Here is a 21,084-nt window from a genome sequence, read left to right as displayed (position 1 = left end):
GTTTAAGTTGTTTTTCCAGAATAAGTTGGAACAGTCTTGAATGATTGTGTATACCATGAATATTTTGACACCTTAAACTTTTAATTTATACTCCTTTTTGGACACTATATTCGGACAATCTTGCATGGTGAATGCATAGAGTTTGCATGGTTGTACTCCTATGTCTAACTCCACTGAGAATCAGTATATTGTGACTATTTGTTCAGATCTAAACAATGCAGGTAGTTGCTAAGAAATTCACCTTTGAAAACCATTCAGAAGCAGTTAATTCATGTTGAAGGCATTTCCAGTGGTTGCCAAGTCCTTGACTAAAGTTTTGCTGTAAAACCAGTTTTAACCAGAGGCTTATTATAATTAAGAAAGCAAAATATCATTAAGTCAGTGAATTAGACAGAATTCACACTCAATTTCAGTGGTGAAGTTGGGAAACTGCAGTGGCTTTCTAAGGAATTTACTAAAATCTTAGGAATATTTATAATTTTAGTAAAATATTTGCAGGTAATCTATTCCTTATGTTGTTCACTAAATATGTTAAATTGTTCATTCAATTTAGTGCAAGTTTATCATAAATTGTATATATATTGCAACACTAGCAGTTCTATGCAGTGTTTGTATATATACTATATATACAAATTGGAATTTTGCTAAGTGTAAAAAAAGTCCACAGTAATACTATGTAAATGACTGGGTATAAGACGATAGGGGTTATAAGACGCAGGCAAAAAAATCCTTGAAAAACCTGAGAAAAAAACTTTTAATCTATGTTTTGGGTTATAGGACGCATAGAAAAAATGTCAAAATCGTCTGCCACAATCGGCCACCATGATAGTGACAAATTATTTTTTTTCGCGAAAATGGTGATGCAGGTTATTTTTAAAACCATACAATACTAATACAAAGCAAAATATGTTTCGTTGTTAAACGATAACCTGTCGAGAAAGAAAAGTTTAGTAATGCAGAAATCTTATATTGTAAGGGTTTATTCTCAAAATGTCAACACCTACAGAAAAGAATAAAGAACGTGGCAAAGTGCGAAAAAACAAGACCATTATCGCAACAGTTTGTAGTATTGGTATGTTAAACTGCTTGAAAGGCAGTGCGAGTTATTCACACCATCATATGACTGACAAAAAATATTTTGACAGTGCACAGCTTTGTTTCTTTATATGCATGTTTAATTATTGTTATATTCAAAATAATATTGAATAATTTTAATCTTACAATATTTTTTTTAAATTATAAACGTCTTACGATATACCCTATCCCGATCTTCAACTGCCATTTTAACCCATATAAACTTGATCGATATGACGTGAGTAACATCCTTTTCTACATAAATCTAAACAAACGCTTGGCCTGGAATCGACCTCAGAAAAAAGTTAAAAAGCTTGTTACTGGTTTTAAGACGCAGGCATTTTTTAACTTGAAATCTGAGGGGAAAAAGTGTGTCTTATAACCAGTCATTTACAGTAGTTAAGTAGAAGAAAAATGAAAAGTTGTTTTGGCAGCAGGTGTTTTAGATGTAGCATTAGTGGATAGTGATATGAAGTAGGAATGTGCTGACATGTTGACGTACCTGAGTTCTCCTGCTTCCTGATGTTTCCACCTTCCCACTCCATAATGCATCGGTATTGTTTTGCAGGGGTGAATTTCCATCAGCAGAGTCTGATTATTGTTCAAGTGATAGTCAAGCACTGATCTTTTCGTTATGTTTATCAAAATATTGTATTAATTGAACCATTTAATTGTATAGTCACTAGTCTACCAGTGTTTATAGTTAAAGCAAAAGAAGACTCATTAATATGATAATGAGTGAACTAATTGAAAAAGCAGAAAGATCTTCTGACTTGAATGAAAGATAATTCGTTTTTCTTGTAAAGAGGAAAAAAACTGGATTTACATAGAGATTGTAAACTTGTACATTTAATTTTGTTATTATACTGATAAGCCCAGAATGGCTGGGTTTTTGAAATATGGGCTTAAGCCAGCGGCGCTAAGGACTAACAAAGGTGCCTGTATTTCTACTTCACAGGAGCCCGAGACCCGGATGTCTGAGGTACAGGCTGAAACTCAACAAGGTAAGACATATTTCATATTGTTATCTAGTGTTCACGTGAAAGAGGCAAGTATACTTATATGGACGTCCTTTTCTCTTTAAACATGGTTCATTTCAAATCAATGTACATTGCCTTGAATTGATTAACATTGAAGTTACTTGCTGCTGACTTCATTAAAACTGGAAAACAGTGAAGTCCTTTGCATTCTATATCACAGTAAGGTCCGTTGCCTGCTTCATCATAGTGAGGTCCTTTGCCTTCTATATCACAGTGAAGTCCTTTGCCTTTTATATCACAGTGAGGTCCTTTGCCTTCTATATAGCAGTGAGGTCCTTGACTTTTATACTATAGTGAGGTCCTTTGTCTTCTATATCACAGTGAGCTCCTTTGCCTTCTATATCACAGTGAGGTCCGTTGCCTTCTATATCACAGTAAGGTCAATTGCCTCCTATATCATAGTGAGGTCCTTTGCCTCCTATATCACAGACAGGTCTTTTGTCTTCTTTATCACAGTGAGGTCCGTTGCCTTCTATATCACAGTGAGGTCCTTTGTCTTCTATATCACAGGCACAGAGGTCCTTTGTCTTTTATATCACATTGAGGTCCTTTGTCTTCTATATCACAGTGAGGTCCTTTGCCTTCTATATCACAGTGAGGTCCGTTGCCTTCTATATCACAGTGAGGTCCTTTGTCTTCTACATCACAGTGAGGTCCATTGCCTTCTATATCACAGAGAGGTCCGTTGCCTTCTATATCACAGTAAGGTCCTTTGCCTTCTATATCACAGTGAGGTCCGTTGCCTTCTATATCACAGTAAGGTCCTTTGCCTCCTATATCACAGTGAGGTTCTTTGCCTCCTATATCACAGTAAGGTCCTTTGCCTCCTATATCACAGTGAGGTCCGTTGCCTTCTATATCACAGTTAGGTCCTTTGCCTCCTATATCACAGTGAGGTCCTTTGCCTCCTATATCACAGTGAGGTCCTTTGCCTCCTATATCACAGTGAGGTCCTTTGCCTTCTATATCCCAGTGAGGTCCTTTGCCTTCAGTATAACATTGCCTACTATATCACAGTGAGGTCCTTTGCCTTCTATATCACAGTGAGGTCGTTTGCCTTCTATATAACAGTGAGGTCTGTGGCATTCTATATCACAGTCAGTTCCTTTGCCTTTTTATATCACAGTGAGGTCCTTTGCCTTTCTATATCACAGTGAGGTTCTTTGCCTTCTATATCAAAGTGAGGTCCTTTTCCTTCTATATCAGAGGTCTGTTGCATTCTATATCACAGTCAGTTCCTTTGCCTTTTATATCACAGTGAGGTCCTTTGCCTTTCTATATCACAGTGAGGTCCTTTGCCTTCTTATTATCACAGTGAGGTCCTTTGCTTTTTATATCACAGTGAGTTCCTTTTCCTTCTGCATCACAGAAAGGTCATTTGCCTTCTATATCACAGTGAGGTCCTTTACCTTCTGCATCACAGAAAGGTCCTTTGCCTTCTATATCACAGTGAGGTCCTTTGCCTTTTATAACACAGTGAGGTCCTTTGCCTTCTATAACACAGTGAAGTCCATTGCCTTCTATATAGCAGTGAGGTTTTTGCCTTCTTCATTATAGTGAGGTCCTTTGCCTCCTTTATCACAGTAAGGTCCTTTGCCTCCTATATCACAGTGAGGTCCTTTGCCTTCAATATCACAGTGAGACCCTTTGCCTTCTATATCGCAGAGAGGTCCTTGCCTTCTATATCTTAGTGAGGTCCTTTGCCTTCTATATCTCAGTGAGGTCCTTTGCCTTCAATATCACAGTGAGGTCCTTTGCCTTCTGTATCACAGTAAGGTCCTTTGTCTTCTATATCACAGTGAGGTTCTTTGGCTGCTCATCTACCAAGAAACATGGCAATTAGCTCCTCTTCTTTGGAACTTTGTCTTTAACTGGTTTACAGTGAGGTGATTAGCTCTTCTTCATTGGAGCATTGCCTTGAACTGGTTAATTTAGGTAATTGGCTCTTATTCTTTGGAACTTTGTCTTAAACTGGTTAAAAGTGAGCTTATTCGCTTTTCTTCATTTTGCATTGCCTTGAACTGCATGGTTGACGGTGAGCATATTAACTCTGCTGCTATGAGGGTACATTGCCAAGATCTAGTTAACAGTGAGGTAGTTAACTCTGCTATGATAGTGCATTGCCTTGAACTGTTTAACAGTGAGGAAGTTATCTCTGCTATGAAGGTGCATTGAATTAAACTGGTTAAAATCATGCTAAACAGCTCCGATATGAGGGTACATATTGCCTTGAACTGGTTAAAATCACGCTAAACAGTTCCGATATGAGGGCCCATTGCCTTGAACTGGTTAAAATCACGCTAAACAGCTCCTATATGAGGGTACATTGCCTTGAACTGTTAAATTGTATGCTGTGCATGCTATAATAGACAGTTGACAACATACAGCCAGCATTTAAAAATATCTGTGTCATTCACTTATTCCTAACATTTTTATTTACCAAATGACATCAAATGTCTGCAGGATAAGTGTGTTATTAGATTAAAATGAGTTGTAATTTAGTCTTAACAGAAACTTTATAGTTATAAATAATTAACAGCTTGTTCAGGCGACATGAAAAGAGACTTTTATAATGTATTGATATGGAAGTAAAGCATATTGGTTCAATATTGTAGCTCAAGGTATGACTGGCAACCGAGATATGCAGATGGATATTTCCAGTAGTGTGCTTGAAACTGGTGTTTAATATGGCTAATTATAATGTTTTTGTGTTAGATTGATTATATAATGTTCTTCAAGTTTTTGGTGGTTAAATTTGAGGATACAATGATATTGTTAAAGTGAAATTAGGACAATGACAAAGGACTTATTTCTTGATATCCAATCTATGACCTTGACCTTAATCATATACTTAAACATGGTAAAAGAGGTATTGCCAGCTGATAAGCTGTTCAAAGGCTGATATAAAACAATGCAGGGGAGATAACTTTATTAGGACGTGTTTAAATAACCGGTTTAATGAGTCAATATTGGTGCCAAATTGGAGTGGTTCCAAACCAGAAGTATTGTTTGCTTATTAAATTTATTCATCAAAAGATGACACATGTGTCTGCTATCTCTTGCTTAATTTAAATGAATAAGGAAATAACTTCCAAAACTTGTCATTCATTTCATGTTAAGTTCAGATTATTACATGAGTCATAATTTATAATGAACAAAATGTAATTTTGAAAACTGTGATATCCTAATTACAGTTATCTGGTTTATAGTTGTGCAAGGTTCAAGTTACAAGATTAAGCAAAATTGTGCACATTAAGTTATACAAACAGAACACCAATCCATATAACTATTTAACTTTCAGTTTATGTGAGGACAATTAAACTAGACCAATTTTGTGCTCTTAAAGCAAAATCTGTATTGAGGAATATCAATGTTGTCTTGTGCAAGTATTATTAGAATGCTGACTTGAGTTAGGATAATGAGGTGGACATAACTGCGGGCAGTAATGATACAATTAGAATGCTGACTTGAGTTAGGATAATGAGGTGGACATAACTGCGGGCAGTAATGATACACTCCCCTGATCTGATGACTACATAGGAAATTAATGACATGAAGTTTTGTTGATCATACTGGCATTTGTCCCCATTCAAGTGCTCCAGACAAACATTGGCAATCATAATGTGAGGACAAAATATAAAATTGTACAAGATAAGAATTCGACTGTGGATTTGTGAGCATTAACTGTTACATATTTCATAGATAATGTCCCATCACATGGGAGGACTCTATAGCCTATGCGAAGTTTGTTTCATATAAATAAGGACAGCTCAAGGAAACCACCTAAAATAAATCACTGGTTCAAGCATGCTCAAGCTCATTGCTTGTTCAAAAGTTAAGACTCCTACATTATGTTACATGGAAATTAACAAGGTTTGGGCAGCGCCTATAAGTTAACATAGTTAATGTGTTAAAAGAGATACATCCAAGTACATGAAATAGATAGACCAAACATGGAGAATGGATACTTTGATAGTGAGTGGCACCCTGGCTCTAGTGAGTATGTGCGGTCAAGGAAAATATCCCTGCAGACCGGCCACAACCAGTCAGGTAAATGATTCAAGGAAATAAAACTGAGAAAATATATTTATTAAATGAAATTTGTTCAGAACTCAGGTGTGAGGCTCTACTTGTCTGGTAATAAACAAGATCCATAAGAAATAAATATTACTCATGGTGCTTGAAATGTGGGGCATGTTATCATCTGAGTAGAGCTTCATTATTCTGTCTGAATTCTTTTTTATTCTTTTCTTAAACTTTAAATATAATGCTTATAGAAAGTAATGGAACATAGGGTTTTGAAGCAGATGTTACATGACAATAGACTAAACCCTTGTTTCAGCATGCACTGTTAATACTTCAAACCCTGTTATAGGTTTTTCAATATACATACAACTCTTGACAGTGATTATCATTATGCACAGATGGATTAAAACTTTGACTTTCATTTCTTCTGAAGCCATGTTATCTGAGTTAATGCCATTAGAACCACAATATCTGATGTTTGATTACTGATCTGTTTAAAAGAAATACAGTACATGCTTTTCCCCATGATCTCATCTGATTCTAGCCTACCCCCACAAAAATGGTAGTGACAGGTTGATGTAGGCATACATTCCTGGAGATGTTCCAACATCTTGCAGACAGATCATGGTTATAAGCTATTAATGATTGTTTTCTCAAACATAATAGTTAATCTTTTGTCTTTTGCTCTTTATTTCCTGGAAAAAGGAGAATTTAGAACTTAACTGTAATTCTCTGAGTTAATACTTAATTTACTTTAACTTGTTAGAAATAATACCTTTAAGTGCTATTAATCATGGGAGAAACATTTTTCTGGGCCAGTGTCCTCATTGGAGGGTCTGAAGAGTGTCCCTAGTTTGACTCAAACCTCAGGATGCTTGGGTGATGCATATATACCTCCTCCCCACAAACCTGTCAGGACCCCTTGGGTGAGGCATGGACATATATACCACCTCCCCACAAACCTGTCAGGACCCCTTGGGTGAGACAAGGACATATATATACCCCCCCCCCCCCACAAACCTGTCAGGACCCCTTGGGTGAGACATGGACATATATACCACCTCCCCACAAACCTGTCAGGACCCCTTGGGTGAGACATGGACATATATACCACCTCCCCACAAACCTGTCAGGACCCCTTGGGTGAGGCATGGACATATATACCTCCTCCCCACAAACCTGTTGGGAACCTTGGGTGAGACATGGACATATATACCACCTCCCCACAAACCTGTCAAGACCCTTGGGTGAGACATGGACATATATACCACCTCCCCACAAGCCTGTCATGACCCCTTGGGTGAGGCATGGACATATATACCACCTCCCCACAAACCTGTTGGGAACCTTGGGTGAGACATGGACATATATACCTCCTCCCCACAAACCTGTTGGGAACCTTGGGTGAGACATGGACATATATACCTCCTCCCCACAAACCTGTTGGGAACCTTGGGTGAGACATGGACATATTTACCGACTCCCCACGAACCTGTCGGGACTCCTTGGTTGAGATATGGACATATAAACCACCCCTTGGGTCATGCAAGGACATATATACCACCTCCCCTCAAACCTGTCGGAACCCTTAGGTAAAGCTTGGACTTGCATAAGACCTTGCCCACTTGAAACAGAATGTGTGTATCAGTTGTGTCTTGTATGTGCATTGATCTATTGTTTAACAAAGACATACAATACACCATTTGTGATTGTATCCCTCCCAAGGCTTATCAGAACAAGTCAGATAATCTTTACTTTCAGATGTTTCAAGTGTTGGTACTTGTTATAAGTTTTATCTCAGTTATATTTACTATTTACATCTACTGGTTTGTTTAATAACCTTTTATTGTAATCAAACTTACATACAGAAGGATAAATTGAGGGCTGAAAACAATTAACACAGATTTTGTGAGGTTTATCAGTTTGCTATCAACAATACAATGGACAATATCATCATGTCAATACATACTGCTCTAGGTTTAGTTGTGCTGGGTAGCTGAATTGGCAATTTATTATTTTTTAAAAGCCCTTATCAAATGTAAATGGGGCACAGACATAAAACTATATAGACATGTTTGCTTTTATAACTGTGTTCTATTTCTTACGAAGAATCCCTCCAAACTGAATATTGAGAAGCTTTGTTTGACATTTGTAATAATGGTTGTGAGATGTCAGGCTTTGGCAAAGCACCTTAGTTTGGGTCGCTTGATTCAATGTGATCTGATGCAGATGTTATAAGATCAAACAGGGCACTATCACTGCCTTAACTATTGTAATAAAAATATGTTACAGAAGTTGAATTGACTTATAAGGTAATCCATTACCATTATGTTTGGTTCACTTACATTCACCGTAGTATGTTTTTTTCTTGCTAGATTTTTACTTGTATATTTTCTGTTTCAGAAACCCAGTCGAGCCAAGATGAAGGTAAGGAAGGTTTTAATTACATTTTGTCTGTATGTATATACCTTCTGCAGAACTCAATGAGAAACAACTGTACACTCCTCGTTTTTTCCAAAAGAAAGATAATTGCAGAGACAATTTATGACTACTTATAAATGCAGTAACTCCCCTTTATATATGTCACGTACCAGTGCAGTGCAACTCTTTATGTAAGGGAAAGTACTCCTGGGTTATTACACTACTACTCAGGAAGTAATTATGATTGTCAAAATTATCTCCCTTTTCTGACTTCATGCTCAATTTGCAGTGTCAGGGGTCTGGTTTGTATTGGTATTTAGGAGAGTCTTTGAACATTTCAAGGTTCTTTGTGGCATATGCCACTGTATAACCTTATTCTGTTGAGGTTTTTAAAATCAGTCATAAAAATTTGAAGCCATTCATAAATCGTAATCTTATATATCAAACCATGTGATCACCCTTTTTTTAAATTCTGAGAATTGTAAATTTTAAAATATATCTGACCTTTTTTGGGTTAAAGAATTATCTTGCATTCCGACCTTGTTGAAAATTTGTTCAGGCATTTACTTTGACCATTTTCAGTGAAGATGTCACTTTTGTTTACAGTCTTTGAGATAAATATGTGTATGATGAGGTTAGTGGCTGCTTTGATGGCAGTGTTTATGCCTTGTATACTGCCTGTCCTACACCCTGGCCTTGTCACATACCATGTATCTTGTAGAAAAGGACAGAATTCAGGAGTCCTGTGATAAGTTAACATGAATTTGAAACATTTTTATGTTCTGTACACTTACAAATTTAAACACTTTTAGATGTTGACTTAAGCAACTTGACTTCTACTTGTAAGTGGCACAGTTTTGTCTTTCATAGAAGATTTATTGCTCGGATTTTCTGGCTTCTTTTAATGCTCTTGGTCATTATATGGTGTACATCTGTCAGGAATTTGAGAGAAATCATTTGAGGCAATGACAAAATGGTTGGGCTAGGATTTGAGCCAGTGTTTGCTGTATGGGCATGGCTGGTAATTTGGGCATCTCGTTGGCTTGGATTCCTAGGGGCCATAGGCCAAGCAGGTAAGATGGATTTCTTCATGTAAATTTTCACAGACACTATGTTTCCTGTTTTCACATTGACAATGGTACTATATTCTGTACTATACTTCCTGTGTTCACAGTGGCAAGTGTTCTATGCTTCCTGTGTTTACTGTGGCAAGGCTACTATGCTTCCTGTGTTCACAGTGGCATGGGTACTATGCTTTCTGTGTTTACAGTGGCAAGGTGACGCTGCTTCCTGTGTTCACAGTGGCAAGGTGACGCTGCTTCCTGTGTTCACAGTGGCAAGGTGACGCTGCTTCCTGTGTTCACAGTGGCAAGGGTACTATGCTTCCTGTGTTCACAGTGGCAAGGGTACTATGCTTCCTGTGTTCACAGTGGCAAGGTGACGCTGCTTCCTGTGTTCACAGTGGCAAAGGTGAAGCTGCTTCCTGTGTTCACAGTGGCAAGGTGACGCTGCTTCCTGTGTTCACAGTGGCAAGGGTGATGCTGCTTCCTGTGTTCACAGTGGCAAAGGTGACGCTGCTTCCTGTGTTCACAGTGGCAAGGTGACGCTGCTTCCTGTGTTCACAGTGGCAAGGGTGACGCTGCTTCCTGTGTTCACAGTGGCAAGGTGACGCTGCTTCCTGTGTTCACAGTGGCAAGGGTACTATGCTTCCTGTGTTCACAGTGGCAAGGTGACGCTGCTTCCTGTGTTCACAGTGGCAAGGGTACTATGCAGCATCCTCATGTAGTTTCACTATTATTAAGAAAAAAGGTGCCTCATCAAGAGCATCATTTTCATTTTAATTTAAGTTTCCTCTTACATGAAATGTGTGTGTTGTTTGGCAGGGCTGATAGAGTGACTAATTAATTAATGCTTGCCATGTTTTGTTTGTCTGCAATGCGTGGAATGTGTAATTACTATGGAGGCTCAAGTGGATGTCTCTGCTGCCAAGATAAGTCAAGTTTATTACACTGTCCAGGGCATCACTTCCATTGTACACAGACAGAAGAGTAACACAAGGACATCTGACATGCCATTAATCATTCTAGAAAATACAGGCACATCAGAGGAGACTTACAATTCAAAACAAGTACAGTCATTTCAGACATATATGTTACAGTATCGGATGCAATGAGGTCACACTTTGCATATTAACAAACATGCAAAGAAATATCCATTGCCTCAATACAGAATACAGCATGCAGTTTGACCAGTTTGTACTGCTAAACTGCAGGTTTTTCTATAACCATGCAATTACTATTTATGGTCATTGGCCTATCATGGACTGAATTGTAATTAATGCCAAGACACATTCATCATTAACATGGTCACTTGTTGCTAGATTAAGAATGGTTATCATTCAACTACTGTCATGGTTTCAAAAAAGTAAAGAAGTACAGAATGAACACTTATATATATTGTTGTATATGATGATGCAGAGTTCAGACAGTTAGTAAATGTCAGGAAGACTGTCTCTGTTTGATTTGTATAATTGGTTTTGCTGAGACAGTCATTCTCCTACATCACATGGTGTCAATGGATGATTTTATAAAAGATTTCCACCATATTTCTATCTCTGTATCATTTCTGACCCATAGATGAGGTCATGCTTGTATGAGTTCCAGTGAGGACAATCCACCAGCTCTTTGTTTGGAAGGGATGATTATTCTGGCAGTGTTTCAGACTTCCTGACAAAGAGGAAAAGCCTGAAGAACAGCTGACTCTCGCCCTGGAATGTTGACGAAGCCAATGTACATTCAGACACTCATATCACACAACATCTCATTATAACGGGACTTGTAAATTGGAGGGCTCACCTGTATTAAATTAGTAATATTTCAGGTTTCATAGACATTGATAAAATGTTTGATAAGGCTTTGAATATTTCTTATAAAACAACTCTTTGGCTTTGAAAGTCTGTCTCATTTTTCAGCTTGATGGTACCTTCAGTAAATGGTCATCATGGCATTCAAGTGCTGATCAGTTTTCTGTTTTACTTTTTATAAAGCCTTTGCTCAAGGGATTATCAAACCAACAGCTGAATCGGGAATACTCACACAGTATCACCAATAGGTTTACCTGCTTGCTAATTAGATATGATTATGTATTGTTAATTAGAGGTTCATGGAGATAAGTTTACCAGATGGGAGGATTTGGAAGATGAGATCTGTGGTTCCTTGCCCCCTCCCTGGAGGTGAATGGAACTCTGCCCTGCATGATTCATAATAGAGATCATCTTTGTCATATCTCTGGAAATATCAATGATGATTGCTTATATCAGAACAACACTCATTGATGTAAGTCAGTACTTGAGGTGTGCTAGCACTCAGTTACTATTAACTAATTATCATCCCTTTTTGTCTCGAAGAATATCAAAGAAACAAAAATAGGAGAAAGTCTTGTATTGTCTACAGTCTGTACATTGTGCTTATTGATACAGTCCAGTTAATGTGAACATAGTTCATCTATATGAATTGGTTCATCTATAGTGAATTCAGTAGATCCTTGGTTGTTGTTTGGATGGACAGTGCTAATAAGATATTGTGATTGATGGACATTGTTATTGTTCACTGAAAATAACTGAGGGTGTTTGAATAGAGCAGACATGTTGAATATTGAGATTAGGGTCTTGATGCAGGTAGTATAGATGCTGGGAAACAAAAAATGTTGTGTTCACTCAAGAACAGTTTAGGAATTCACAGGGCTGATAAAACCGGAGATTAAATCATTAAAGTGAGGCAGTAAAAGGAGAAACACTGATCCTGCCCTGTTGGTGGGAGTGAAATACCTCAGCATTTCTACCTTTGGATTATTTGTGGGCAGTCTTGCTGTTTTATTTTTTTGCAGTAGTTTATTTTTAATTAAGAAATAAATGGTGGATATTTTTATTTGAAAAACAAACTTTATATAGAATATTGGCTAGAAAAATTAAGTGACTTATATCATAATTTGATTTGCCAAAGCATTAGGATAAGTAGACAATGAAAGACACATCTACAATTGTTGAGAACCCCATTATGAATGGAGGTGGGTGTGTGATTGTGCCTGATTCACAAGGGCTTCTTGAGGGAAAATCTGAAAACCCCATGGAAAATGGTATAGAGAATGTTTCACAAGATGCCCAAGTTCAGTCTGAAAATGGTCAGGGAGACATTTCACATGCCACAGAGGGTCAGCCTAAGAGCCACCTTGAGAATGGGCAAGGAGATAGTTCAGAGGGTCAGTGTAAGAGCCCCAATATAAATGGGGTGGGGGATGTAGCAGTACCCATGACCCGGGTACCCCAGGGTCAGTCGCCTACAAAGTCACCCTGGTATGGCACTTACGTCCGCCGTCTGTCAATCAGCAAGGAGGCCGGCAAGGGAATGAATGTTAAGGACCTGTACCCTTACTCCAACCCAGGTAGTGTCTGAGAGATCATTATTTTTTATGGAAGGTTTCACCAAATTTTGTTGTTGTCCAATGTTGTTTTGGAAAGCTTGATGCATTTTCCATTATGTTGATCAGACAAATAAATTATTGATGCTTTAATGCAATACCTTCTAGTTCTTGGGGGTGTGTTTTTTTCTTCAAAAGTTTGATGCATTTTCCACTATGTTGAACAGACAAATAAATTATTAATGCTTTAATGCCCAATGCAATACCCTTCTTGTGGGTGTTTTTTTCTTTAAAAGTTACCTCAAACCAGACAAAAAAGCGTAATTATATGATTCATTAACATTGCATAATTTTGTTCAATTAATCACCTCATGTCAAAGAGAAAACATATGTTGAGGATTATTGAGGCATGTTTGCCTTCGGTCATGTTCAGTGCATTCTAGCTAGGAATAATCCCTGGGATACAATCTTGTTTTCTCATCTTTTTCTTTTGCCCACTTTTTATTCCTCATTATACATCATCACTTTCATTCATTTCTGACTGAATGCTGTCATGTTGGTCAATGGGTAGTTGTAAATCAAGGTTTAACAAGGTTAGGTCCATTGCTTGAAAGACATTATCAGCATTTTATGTTTTCTTGGATTATATTTTTCTTTTTAAGATGGTATTTGTGGTCATAAAGAAGACTTATTATTACTAAGCAAAGTTAAAAGCTTGTTATCTGTTTTAAGTTACAACCAACATTATTTTGCTTCACTTTCATGTTTCAGTTGTGCAAGTTTAGGACTGTTCAGTGCCAAAAAATCTTTTACACACTGTTCTATTCAAAATATATTTTATAGATTCTGGCATTAACACCTTAAATTATTTGATTGGAAGACCACACACTGCTTGAGTTTCCGTTTATCATGATAATGTTGTATATACTATTATATAATTGAGCACGGCGAGCAAAGTTATACAGCACATTTGGGATATGTGAGACCTTATTGACTGATAATATATCACAGAATAGGAAAATATTTACCATCAGAGTCATGTTTGTTATGGATAGCCTGTCTAACCAGACCTGGTTGGTCATGCTTGTTTTGTAACATTCTTTGGGAGTGGCAGAGGCTACAATAGAACCATCAAATGATGTCATACTTCATGCCATGGTCCAGGAAAACTTGGTTTGGGCAACATTTGTCTTTAAAACACTTGTATATATATGCTTTTATGTCCTCCATGCAGTACATGGGGTAAACATTGTCATCATCTTCTACAACCTCTTGTGGTGCTTTACTAGTCTTTTATTGAATGGTACATGTAACTGTTGTTAAAAATATAAAGATAGGAATATAGTGTACATCAATAGAATCCTCAAAGGTTATGATCAGTTGTGTGGACTGTGGAATGTCTGAGGATACAAGTGATAGAGTTCACCCTACGTTATCAGCCCGGTCAGCGTGGGGTTGATGCCTCCAGTGTTTGCCCAAACCAACATCCAACTGGCTGACTGACAGCTGCAGGCCGCTGGGCCAGTCTGGTCAGTCTCATACCTCAGCCTGACCACATCCAAATATTGGGCTTTTATTGGAATGTGTATAATCATGAATTATGTTTATAATATATGTATTTAAAAAGTAACTTTATGAAGAACGATGTTGACGTGTAGCTACATATTACATGGGGTTAGTATCAGAAGCTACCAAAATCTTAATGTGGCTTTGTAACTTTTATTAGCATCAGTATATGAATGAGGTTATTTTATTATTTTATGCAGATAATGATCGATGGAACACATTCAAAGAACCATTTTTCTTTTCAATGATATTTTCCCTAGTTTTGTATGAATGGAACAGATGTTATTATTTACTGACAAAGAGAGTAATTATTGGCTGTCTGTCTATCATATCGGGGAGATTATTCAGTGATATTTCATTTATGATCATAAACACTTGATTATCAGACCACAGTTTGTGCTCAAGTTGTTTCTCTTTGAGCATAACAATATATTGTATTACAGTTGTTTCTCATTGAGTTCTGCAATATATTGTACTAAAAGTTGTTTCTTAATTATTGAATATTAAAATACATCAATTGTATGATATTTTCAGCTTGTTCATCTATTACAAATATCTGAAGTAACCTTTATAGAATTAATGGTGTCCTTTCCTTTTCAGAAAATGCCCAGAAAGTCAATGGAACTAGGTAATAAATTCTTAACATTTAAAGTAACTATGAAAGTCAGCATATAAATTGATATATCTTTGAAAATTATCATAGCTATGCATTATAAGCATAAATAATTCCATCTTTTCAGTTATTTTGACTTATAAATATTTTAGGGTTAATTTCTAAGAACCAAGACTGCAGGATTCATGCATGCCAAGTAGTTTAAAAATTGTGTATCACACAAAATAAGAACCCTACTATTGGAATGCATAAATATGGCAATTAAGGTTCTTGAGAAACATCCACAGTTATGGCATTACACAGAATAAGAACTCTACATTTGGTAACTTACATAGGCAAGATTCTTGTAAAATGTCTTACTGTAAAATAATTTGACCAATTGCCCCTTGTATTTTGCAGCAATGCACGTGAGAATGGGCTGGAGGAGGAAGAGGTAGAGAGAGACCCAGATATTTTCCGCGAGACCCGGGACAAGGAGGAGGTATACATACTGATGTGAACATGTCTGAACGTAGGAGATACAGGTTTGGGATTTTGAGGGGAGTGTGGAGCAGGGGATTTTAATTGGTGGGGGGATATAGGTTTGGGAGTTAGAGGGCAGAGTGAAATGGGGAATTTTATGGATTGGTGATTTAAAGTCAAGTCAATATTTGTTAATTGTTGGATTTCAAATAACATTTAAAACATAAGCCATGTATAGCTTTTTACTGACATATAGATTTGGGAGCTAATGCGGGGAAAGTGGAGCGGGTGATTTGATGGGTTACCGTTAGTGATATAGGTTTGGCAGTTTAAGGGGAGAGTTGAGCGGGTGTTTTTTGATGTGGTGGGGATTACCTTATTTCAGTGGTTAAAATATTAAATGTTTAATTTATGACAATAAGCAGGCAATTCTTTAACTTTATTCCTTTTAAAACAGGTTTTCAATTTTTTAGATCTGATTAAGTCATTCACTTCATGGTTTTTACTGTGTGTTGTTAACATCACCATTAATCTGTTTTGACATCACAGTCACCTGTGTATGATTGTATAAAATCCAGCTTTTAATATACAAAGGACCTTGTCATATTTATGTGTTAATATATAATCATTCTTTTGAAGACTGTTCAGAACTCAGTATGTACATCTTAGCCTGCTTGGAATCTGCCAGTTTGTTGCTAAAAATCAGATACAAGAAATACATTTTCTGAAACTTAAGTAATGCTTATATGTTTTTTTCCATGTAAAAGAATCAGAATTAAAACTGTTCTATATTTTCTTGAAAATGGTATAAAGTCTTGTGTAATTTTACGTATTTTATCATTAGATTACAAAGAAAAACATTTTTATTCAATATTAAGCGAAAAACATCTGGCACATTCATTGTTGTTGTAGTATGCATGCACGTTGTCACTTTATTTAGTCTAGTGAGCACATTTGTTGTTGTTTGTCAGAGTACATTGGCAAGAATTTCCATGTAAACATTCTTTTCTTTGAAATGCACATTTCTTCTGCACTGACCTGTTTCCCTTCACATAGCACATTTTCAACTGTCTTAATTGGGTCTTTGTTTGCTTGCTCATCTCTGTTTTGATTTCAATAAACTTAAATATTGTCAGATTTATGGCCCTTTTGAATGGAATGAATTTGAAATTTGAAGCATCAATATATGTCAATGAAAACAGATGTGTCATACAAGACCCATAACTCTGTGACACTTTGTTACCCAATTTCCTCCCTTGATTTTGTATTCATTCTATAAATAGACTTGTGCACATTTTTAGAACCATTATTCTGTGGCCCATTGTTCCCATATGACTATATATCCCAAAGTTACCATACTTGATAGTTATTATGTTTTGAGATAAGTTCACTTTGTATGGGCATAACTTATGCTTTGAACAGATGGTAATGTGAAGTTGTACATAATGCAAGAATGTTATTCTTTTAACCATACTTTTAAGTATACTTGATCATCTTCCTTTGGTTATAATTAAAAAAAGAAAGAAAATAGTTCAGAGAAAATGTTATTGATCAGTGAGCAACCCAATTACTGCATGTCCATATTTGTATAGTTAAATACTTCTCTTGATTTTAAACATGCCTTCAAATTGTTTTCTCTGTCAAATATGCTATCACATGCTTTTTCAGTTTATTCTTTGTACAGGAAAAGATAAAGATAAATATGGATTTCTTTTAACATTCATAGTAAAGATAATACATACCTTTGTAACAGTTTTTACTCTGATTTCTTTTAAAGGAAACTGTTGCTTTACAAAATGCTTTTAGTGATATATATAAATATTTATTTAAATCAAGTTATTACAGTGGCTGTAAAGCACCAATTTTTTAAAGAAAATTCCATATGTATTAAAATTCTTATTTTGCTTCTATTTTCTGCAGGTTCATTTTACTGAGATGAGCAATGTTCGCCAGAAGTTTGAATCGGGCGGCACAAGAAATGACGAACCTGCTCCGCGTGCAGTCTCTGTGAGAGATGAGTATGATGCGGGCGGTGAATTTGAAAACCAGCCTGTGATCAACCCTGATGTTGTGCGGGAATCTGACCGACCCTCTGAGGAGCTGCCAGAGGTCGGAACAGCCAGGAATCTTGCCGATCGCTTCAAGAACATCTCTGAAGAAAAGTCCAAGCCAGTTGCCAGTGGGAAACGAGTGTCCCCACCTCGAGCTACAGAGAAGGTAAAGATGGTATTCATGTAGCAAGTCAGCACATTTATATTGCCATAAAAAACAGTATTTATTATACAGCTGTTTATTTTTAACACAGTTAATATTGTTATAGAGATGAAGGATTGTTATACATATGAAAATGATTTTATATCAACTTTTTCTTCATACTGTCTGTCAAACAATGAACAAGGTTTGATTTAATTTTATCATGACTTAAAAAATATATTTTCTTCTTCAACTTTTGAAGTGTTTCCTGTTAATTGCAGGTGGAATACGAGAGCCAGCCAACAGAGCATATTGAGCAGTACCAAGGTCAGAGTGAGGCTGGTGAGTTTGAGAGCCAACCAAATGTTCAATCAGATGTGGTTCGTTCAGGCGACAAAGGCGAAGATTACACACCAGAAAAAGGATCTGCTAAAAACATCATGAACAGATTCAAGGAACAACAGACTGAGTCTAGCCAGTACAAACTTCACGAGAAGAGGGAAATGACTCCTGACCGTTCAGGAAAGGTGGAATTTGTCAGTGAGCCTCGTGGACAAAGTATTCAATACACAGAAGCACAGTCTGAATCAGGTGTGTATGAAAATGTGCCAAAGGTTGAGGAAGATGTTGTAAGGTCAGGAGACAAGGCTGAAGAGCCGCTGCCAGAACAGGGCATGGCAAAAAATCTGCTGTCAAAGTTCAAGCAGCTGGAGACAGAGGCAGGTAACAAGCCCCCACCATCTCCACAGAGGGCCGTGTCCCAAGAGAGGAAAGGCAAAGTAGAGGCTAGGGGCTACCTGGAGCGATATGAACCAACTGTGGAATCAGGAGAGTACGAGAACAAGCCAGAATCAAGACCTGATGTGATCAAATCAGGTGAGGCTCCTCAAGAGGTGTTACCTGAGGTTGGTATGGCAAAGAAAACCCTAGAGAGGTTTAAGGAAATTCAGAAGCAGTCTACTTCCCCAGTGTCAGCAAAAAGTAAGGAATTCACCCCTCCAAGAGAATCCAGTCCTGGTCGCACTGTTGCTGGTGTGGTGGAGAATACACCCGAGTCTCACCCTGATGTTGTCCGCTCCGGTGATCTTGTACAGGATGATCTCCCAGAGCAAGGCTCAGCCAAGAATATACTCAACAAATTTAAGGAAATTCAATCTAGTAGTTCACAGTCAAGTTCCCCTGGAAGAAAACAAAAGGAATTTACCCCACCCCCTGAGGCTGGTGTATATGAAAACACACCTCAGAAGCACTTGGAAATAGAAACAAGACAATCAGAAAGTGGTATTATAGAAAACACACCAGCAAAATCCACTGCTGACAATGCAAGGGAAAGGGAATGTGTTACTCCAGAATCTGAGCTTCCTGAACAAGGAATGGCTAAGAATCTTGTATCAAAATGGAAACAGATTGAAACTACCAGTGCCAAATCCACAGCATCAGCATCTCCTAGGTTCAAAGAGTTTACGCCACCACGTGAAACCCGTGGTCCTATGAGCCCAAAGTCCCCAGCAGGCACAGTGACTAATGGAGTTCACCCCAATGAACTGCCGGGCCAGTACCAGCCACAGACTGCACCCACCACATACGAAAACGACCCGCAACGCAATGCGGATGTGTACCGTGAGGTGGACACTGACTGGGAAGCAGGGATGCCAGCCCCAAACACGACAGCTTCTATGCTCTCCCGCTTCAAGGAAATCCAGCAGAAGGCTGCAGAGGACTCGCAAACCCCAGCACCTGTAACCAGAAAGGTAAGCGCATTAGCCTAGCTCATGTTCGACGTTTGTGATTGGAAACTGCCAAGTTCTTATTGCTACAATTATAGGTCAACAATAAAATTGCATTATGTTTGCTCCTTTTGGCTTATAAAACTAAACATTTTACAAAAGATCAGTCTTTTTTCTGATTTTATCAAAAATTAATATAATTTTAAGAAGTCCATTAATACCACTTGGCAGTTTTTAAGAATGACTTCAAAACAAATATTTACCTCACATTAAAACAATCTGTTTCTTGGTCTTTTGCATATGCTTTTTTTTAAGTTGGAAGTTGAACCAAGGCTTTACTTTAGTCTGCGAGTTTGCATCCAAGGTTTCGTCCATGGGCATGATAGTTAACAACTAAATGCTGCTTTCAGTTATTTCATTATAGCTTTTTTGGATCATAGAAATAAGTGCTGTGTTGATCTTAGATTAAGCTTCTATTAACCATTATTTTTAAACATTTCTGAAAGTTTAATCTGACTTTAAAATTTAAATTTTCAAGATATACTACCTTCGGTTAGGCTCTGGTAATGTTTTTAAAGACAGAGTGTCTGCATTCTGATACTTACCGGAGGATCCCTACTCACAATTAGCTAATTGAATAGGTAAAAGATAAGATAAAAGCGTTTAAGCATATCTGATGAAACAAAACTTTCGGTTTTCAATTCTGAACTAAAATATCTTGTTCATTTTGATCAGGGAAAAAGAAAGGTAATTTATTAAAGGGATGTAACTTCTGCAATAATCAGTACAGCTAATGCTGGATTCCCTCCCTTCCAATATACATGCCGACACTTCCCAATGTTGCACAGTTAACTCTTTCAATAAATGTTGAATGTTTTTATGCTCTATTTGTCGTCAGAAGAGAATTTGTCATCAGAAGAGAATTGCATATATTGTTAATATTTGACTGAAACCAAGAGATCCGGTGCAGTTAACCATGTGTGTGTTTTCATCCTGTTCAAACCTGAAAAAAACATTGCACAAAGAAATTTCATATCCATGATGTTGTGTAACAATATGTGTTGTATCACATTTCATGACGTAGGATCTCATTTAAGAATAAACTCTGAAAAAATATACTTATGTAAAACATGATAATTTTAAGTTGTAAACATTAGTGTGCTTATATTAAAGTATTTAAGTGGGAAGCAGTGAATATTTATGGAAGATACCAGTAATTGAGAATATTGGCCAAACTTCTGAAATAGTGAGTTCCTTCATCATGTTTTAAAAAAAGTTCATTTTTGGTTAGCATACTGAGGAAAAATCTATCAATACTTATATAAGAAGTTAAATTAATTAAAATCTATATGAGAAGATTACCTCAGAAATAACCTTTTTTGATAGAAATTGAAATTTAGATTTTAAGAGATTTTTATGCAGCCATTTTTCTAACCAGGAATGAGCTTGTGTTCACTTTATGTGTGTGTTTGTCATTTCAAGGAAAGCTCCCCTCCCCGCGAAGATCCCGAGGTAACCTAATGGCTTGTACTGTAGCATGGCAGTT

The 21,084-nt window shown here is 37.1% G+C and overlaps 1 protein-coding gene across 14 annotated transcripts in view; it reads left to right on the top strand.

The window, feature by feature from the left end:
* Positions 1-21,084, top strand: part of LOC128231494 (titin-like) — a 59,130-nt gene that overhangs the window by 28,620 nt on the left and 9,426 nt on the right. For 11 of the 14 annotated variants that reach the window (XM_052944395.1, XM_052944399.1, XM_052944397.1 and 8 more), the window contains 7 exons: positions 2,033-2,078; positions 8,544-8,567; positions 15,144-15,171; positions 15,556-15,637; positions 17,539-17,835; positions 18,093-19,562; positions 21,021-21,050. In XM_052944395.1, the coding sequence (XP_052800355.1) occupies positions 2,033-2,078; positions 8,544-8,567; positions 15,144-15,171; positions 15,556-15,637; positions 17,539-17,835; positions 18,093-19,562; positions 21,021-21,050 (1,977 nt within the window). The remainder of the gene's footprint in view (positions 1-2,032; positions 2,079-8,543; positions 8,568-15,143; positions 15,172-15,555; positions 15,638-17,538; positions 17,836-18,092; positions 19,563-21,020; positions 21,051-21,084) is intronic. The other 3 variants (XM_052944391.1, XM_052944401.1, XM_052944392.1) reach the window with 2 other exon arrangements.

The sequence above is a fragment of the Mya arenaria genome, chromosome 4 (genome assembly GCF_026914265.1).
Source record: "Mya arenaria isolate MELC-2E11 chromosome 4, ASM2691426v1".
Lineage (NCBI taxonomy): Eukaryota > Metazoa > Mollusca > Bivalvia > Myida > Myidae > Mya > Mya arenaria.
Note: the sequence above shows the minus strand (reverse complement) of the source record. Positions and strands in the feature narration are given on the sequence as shown.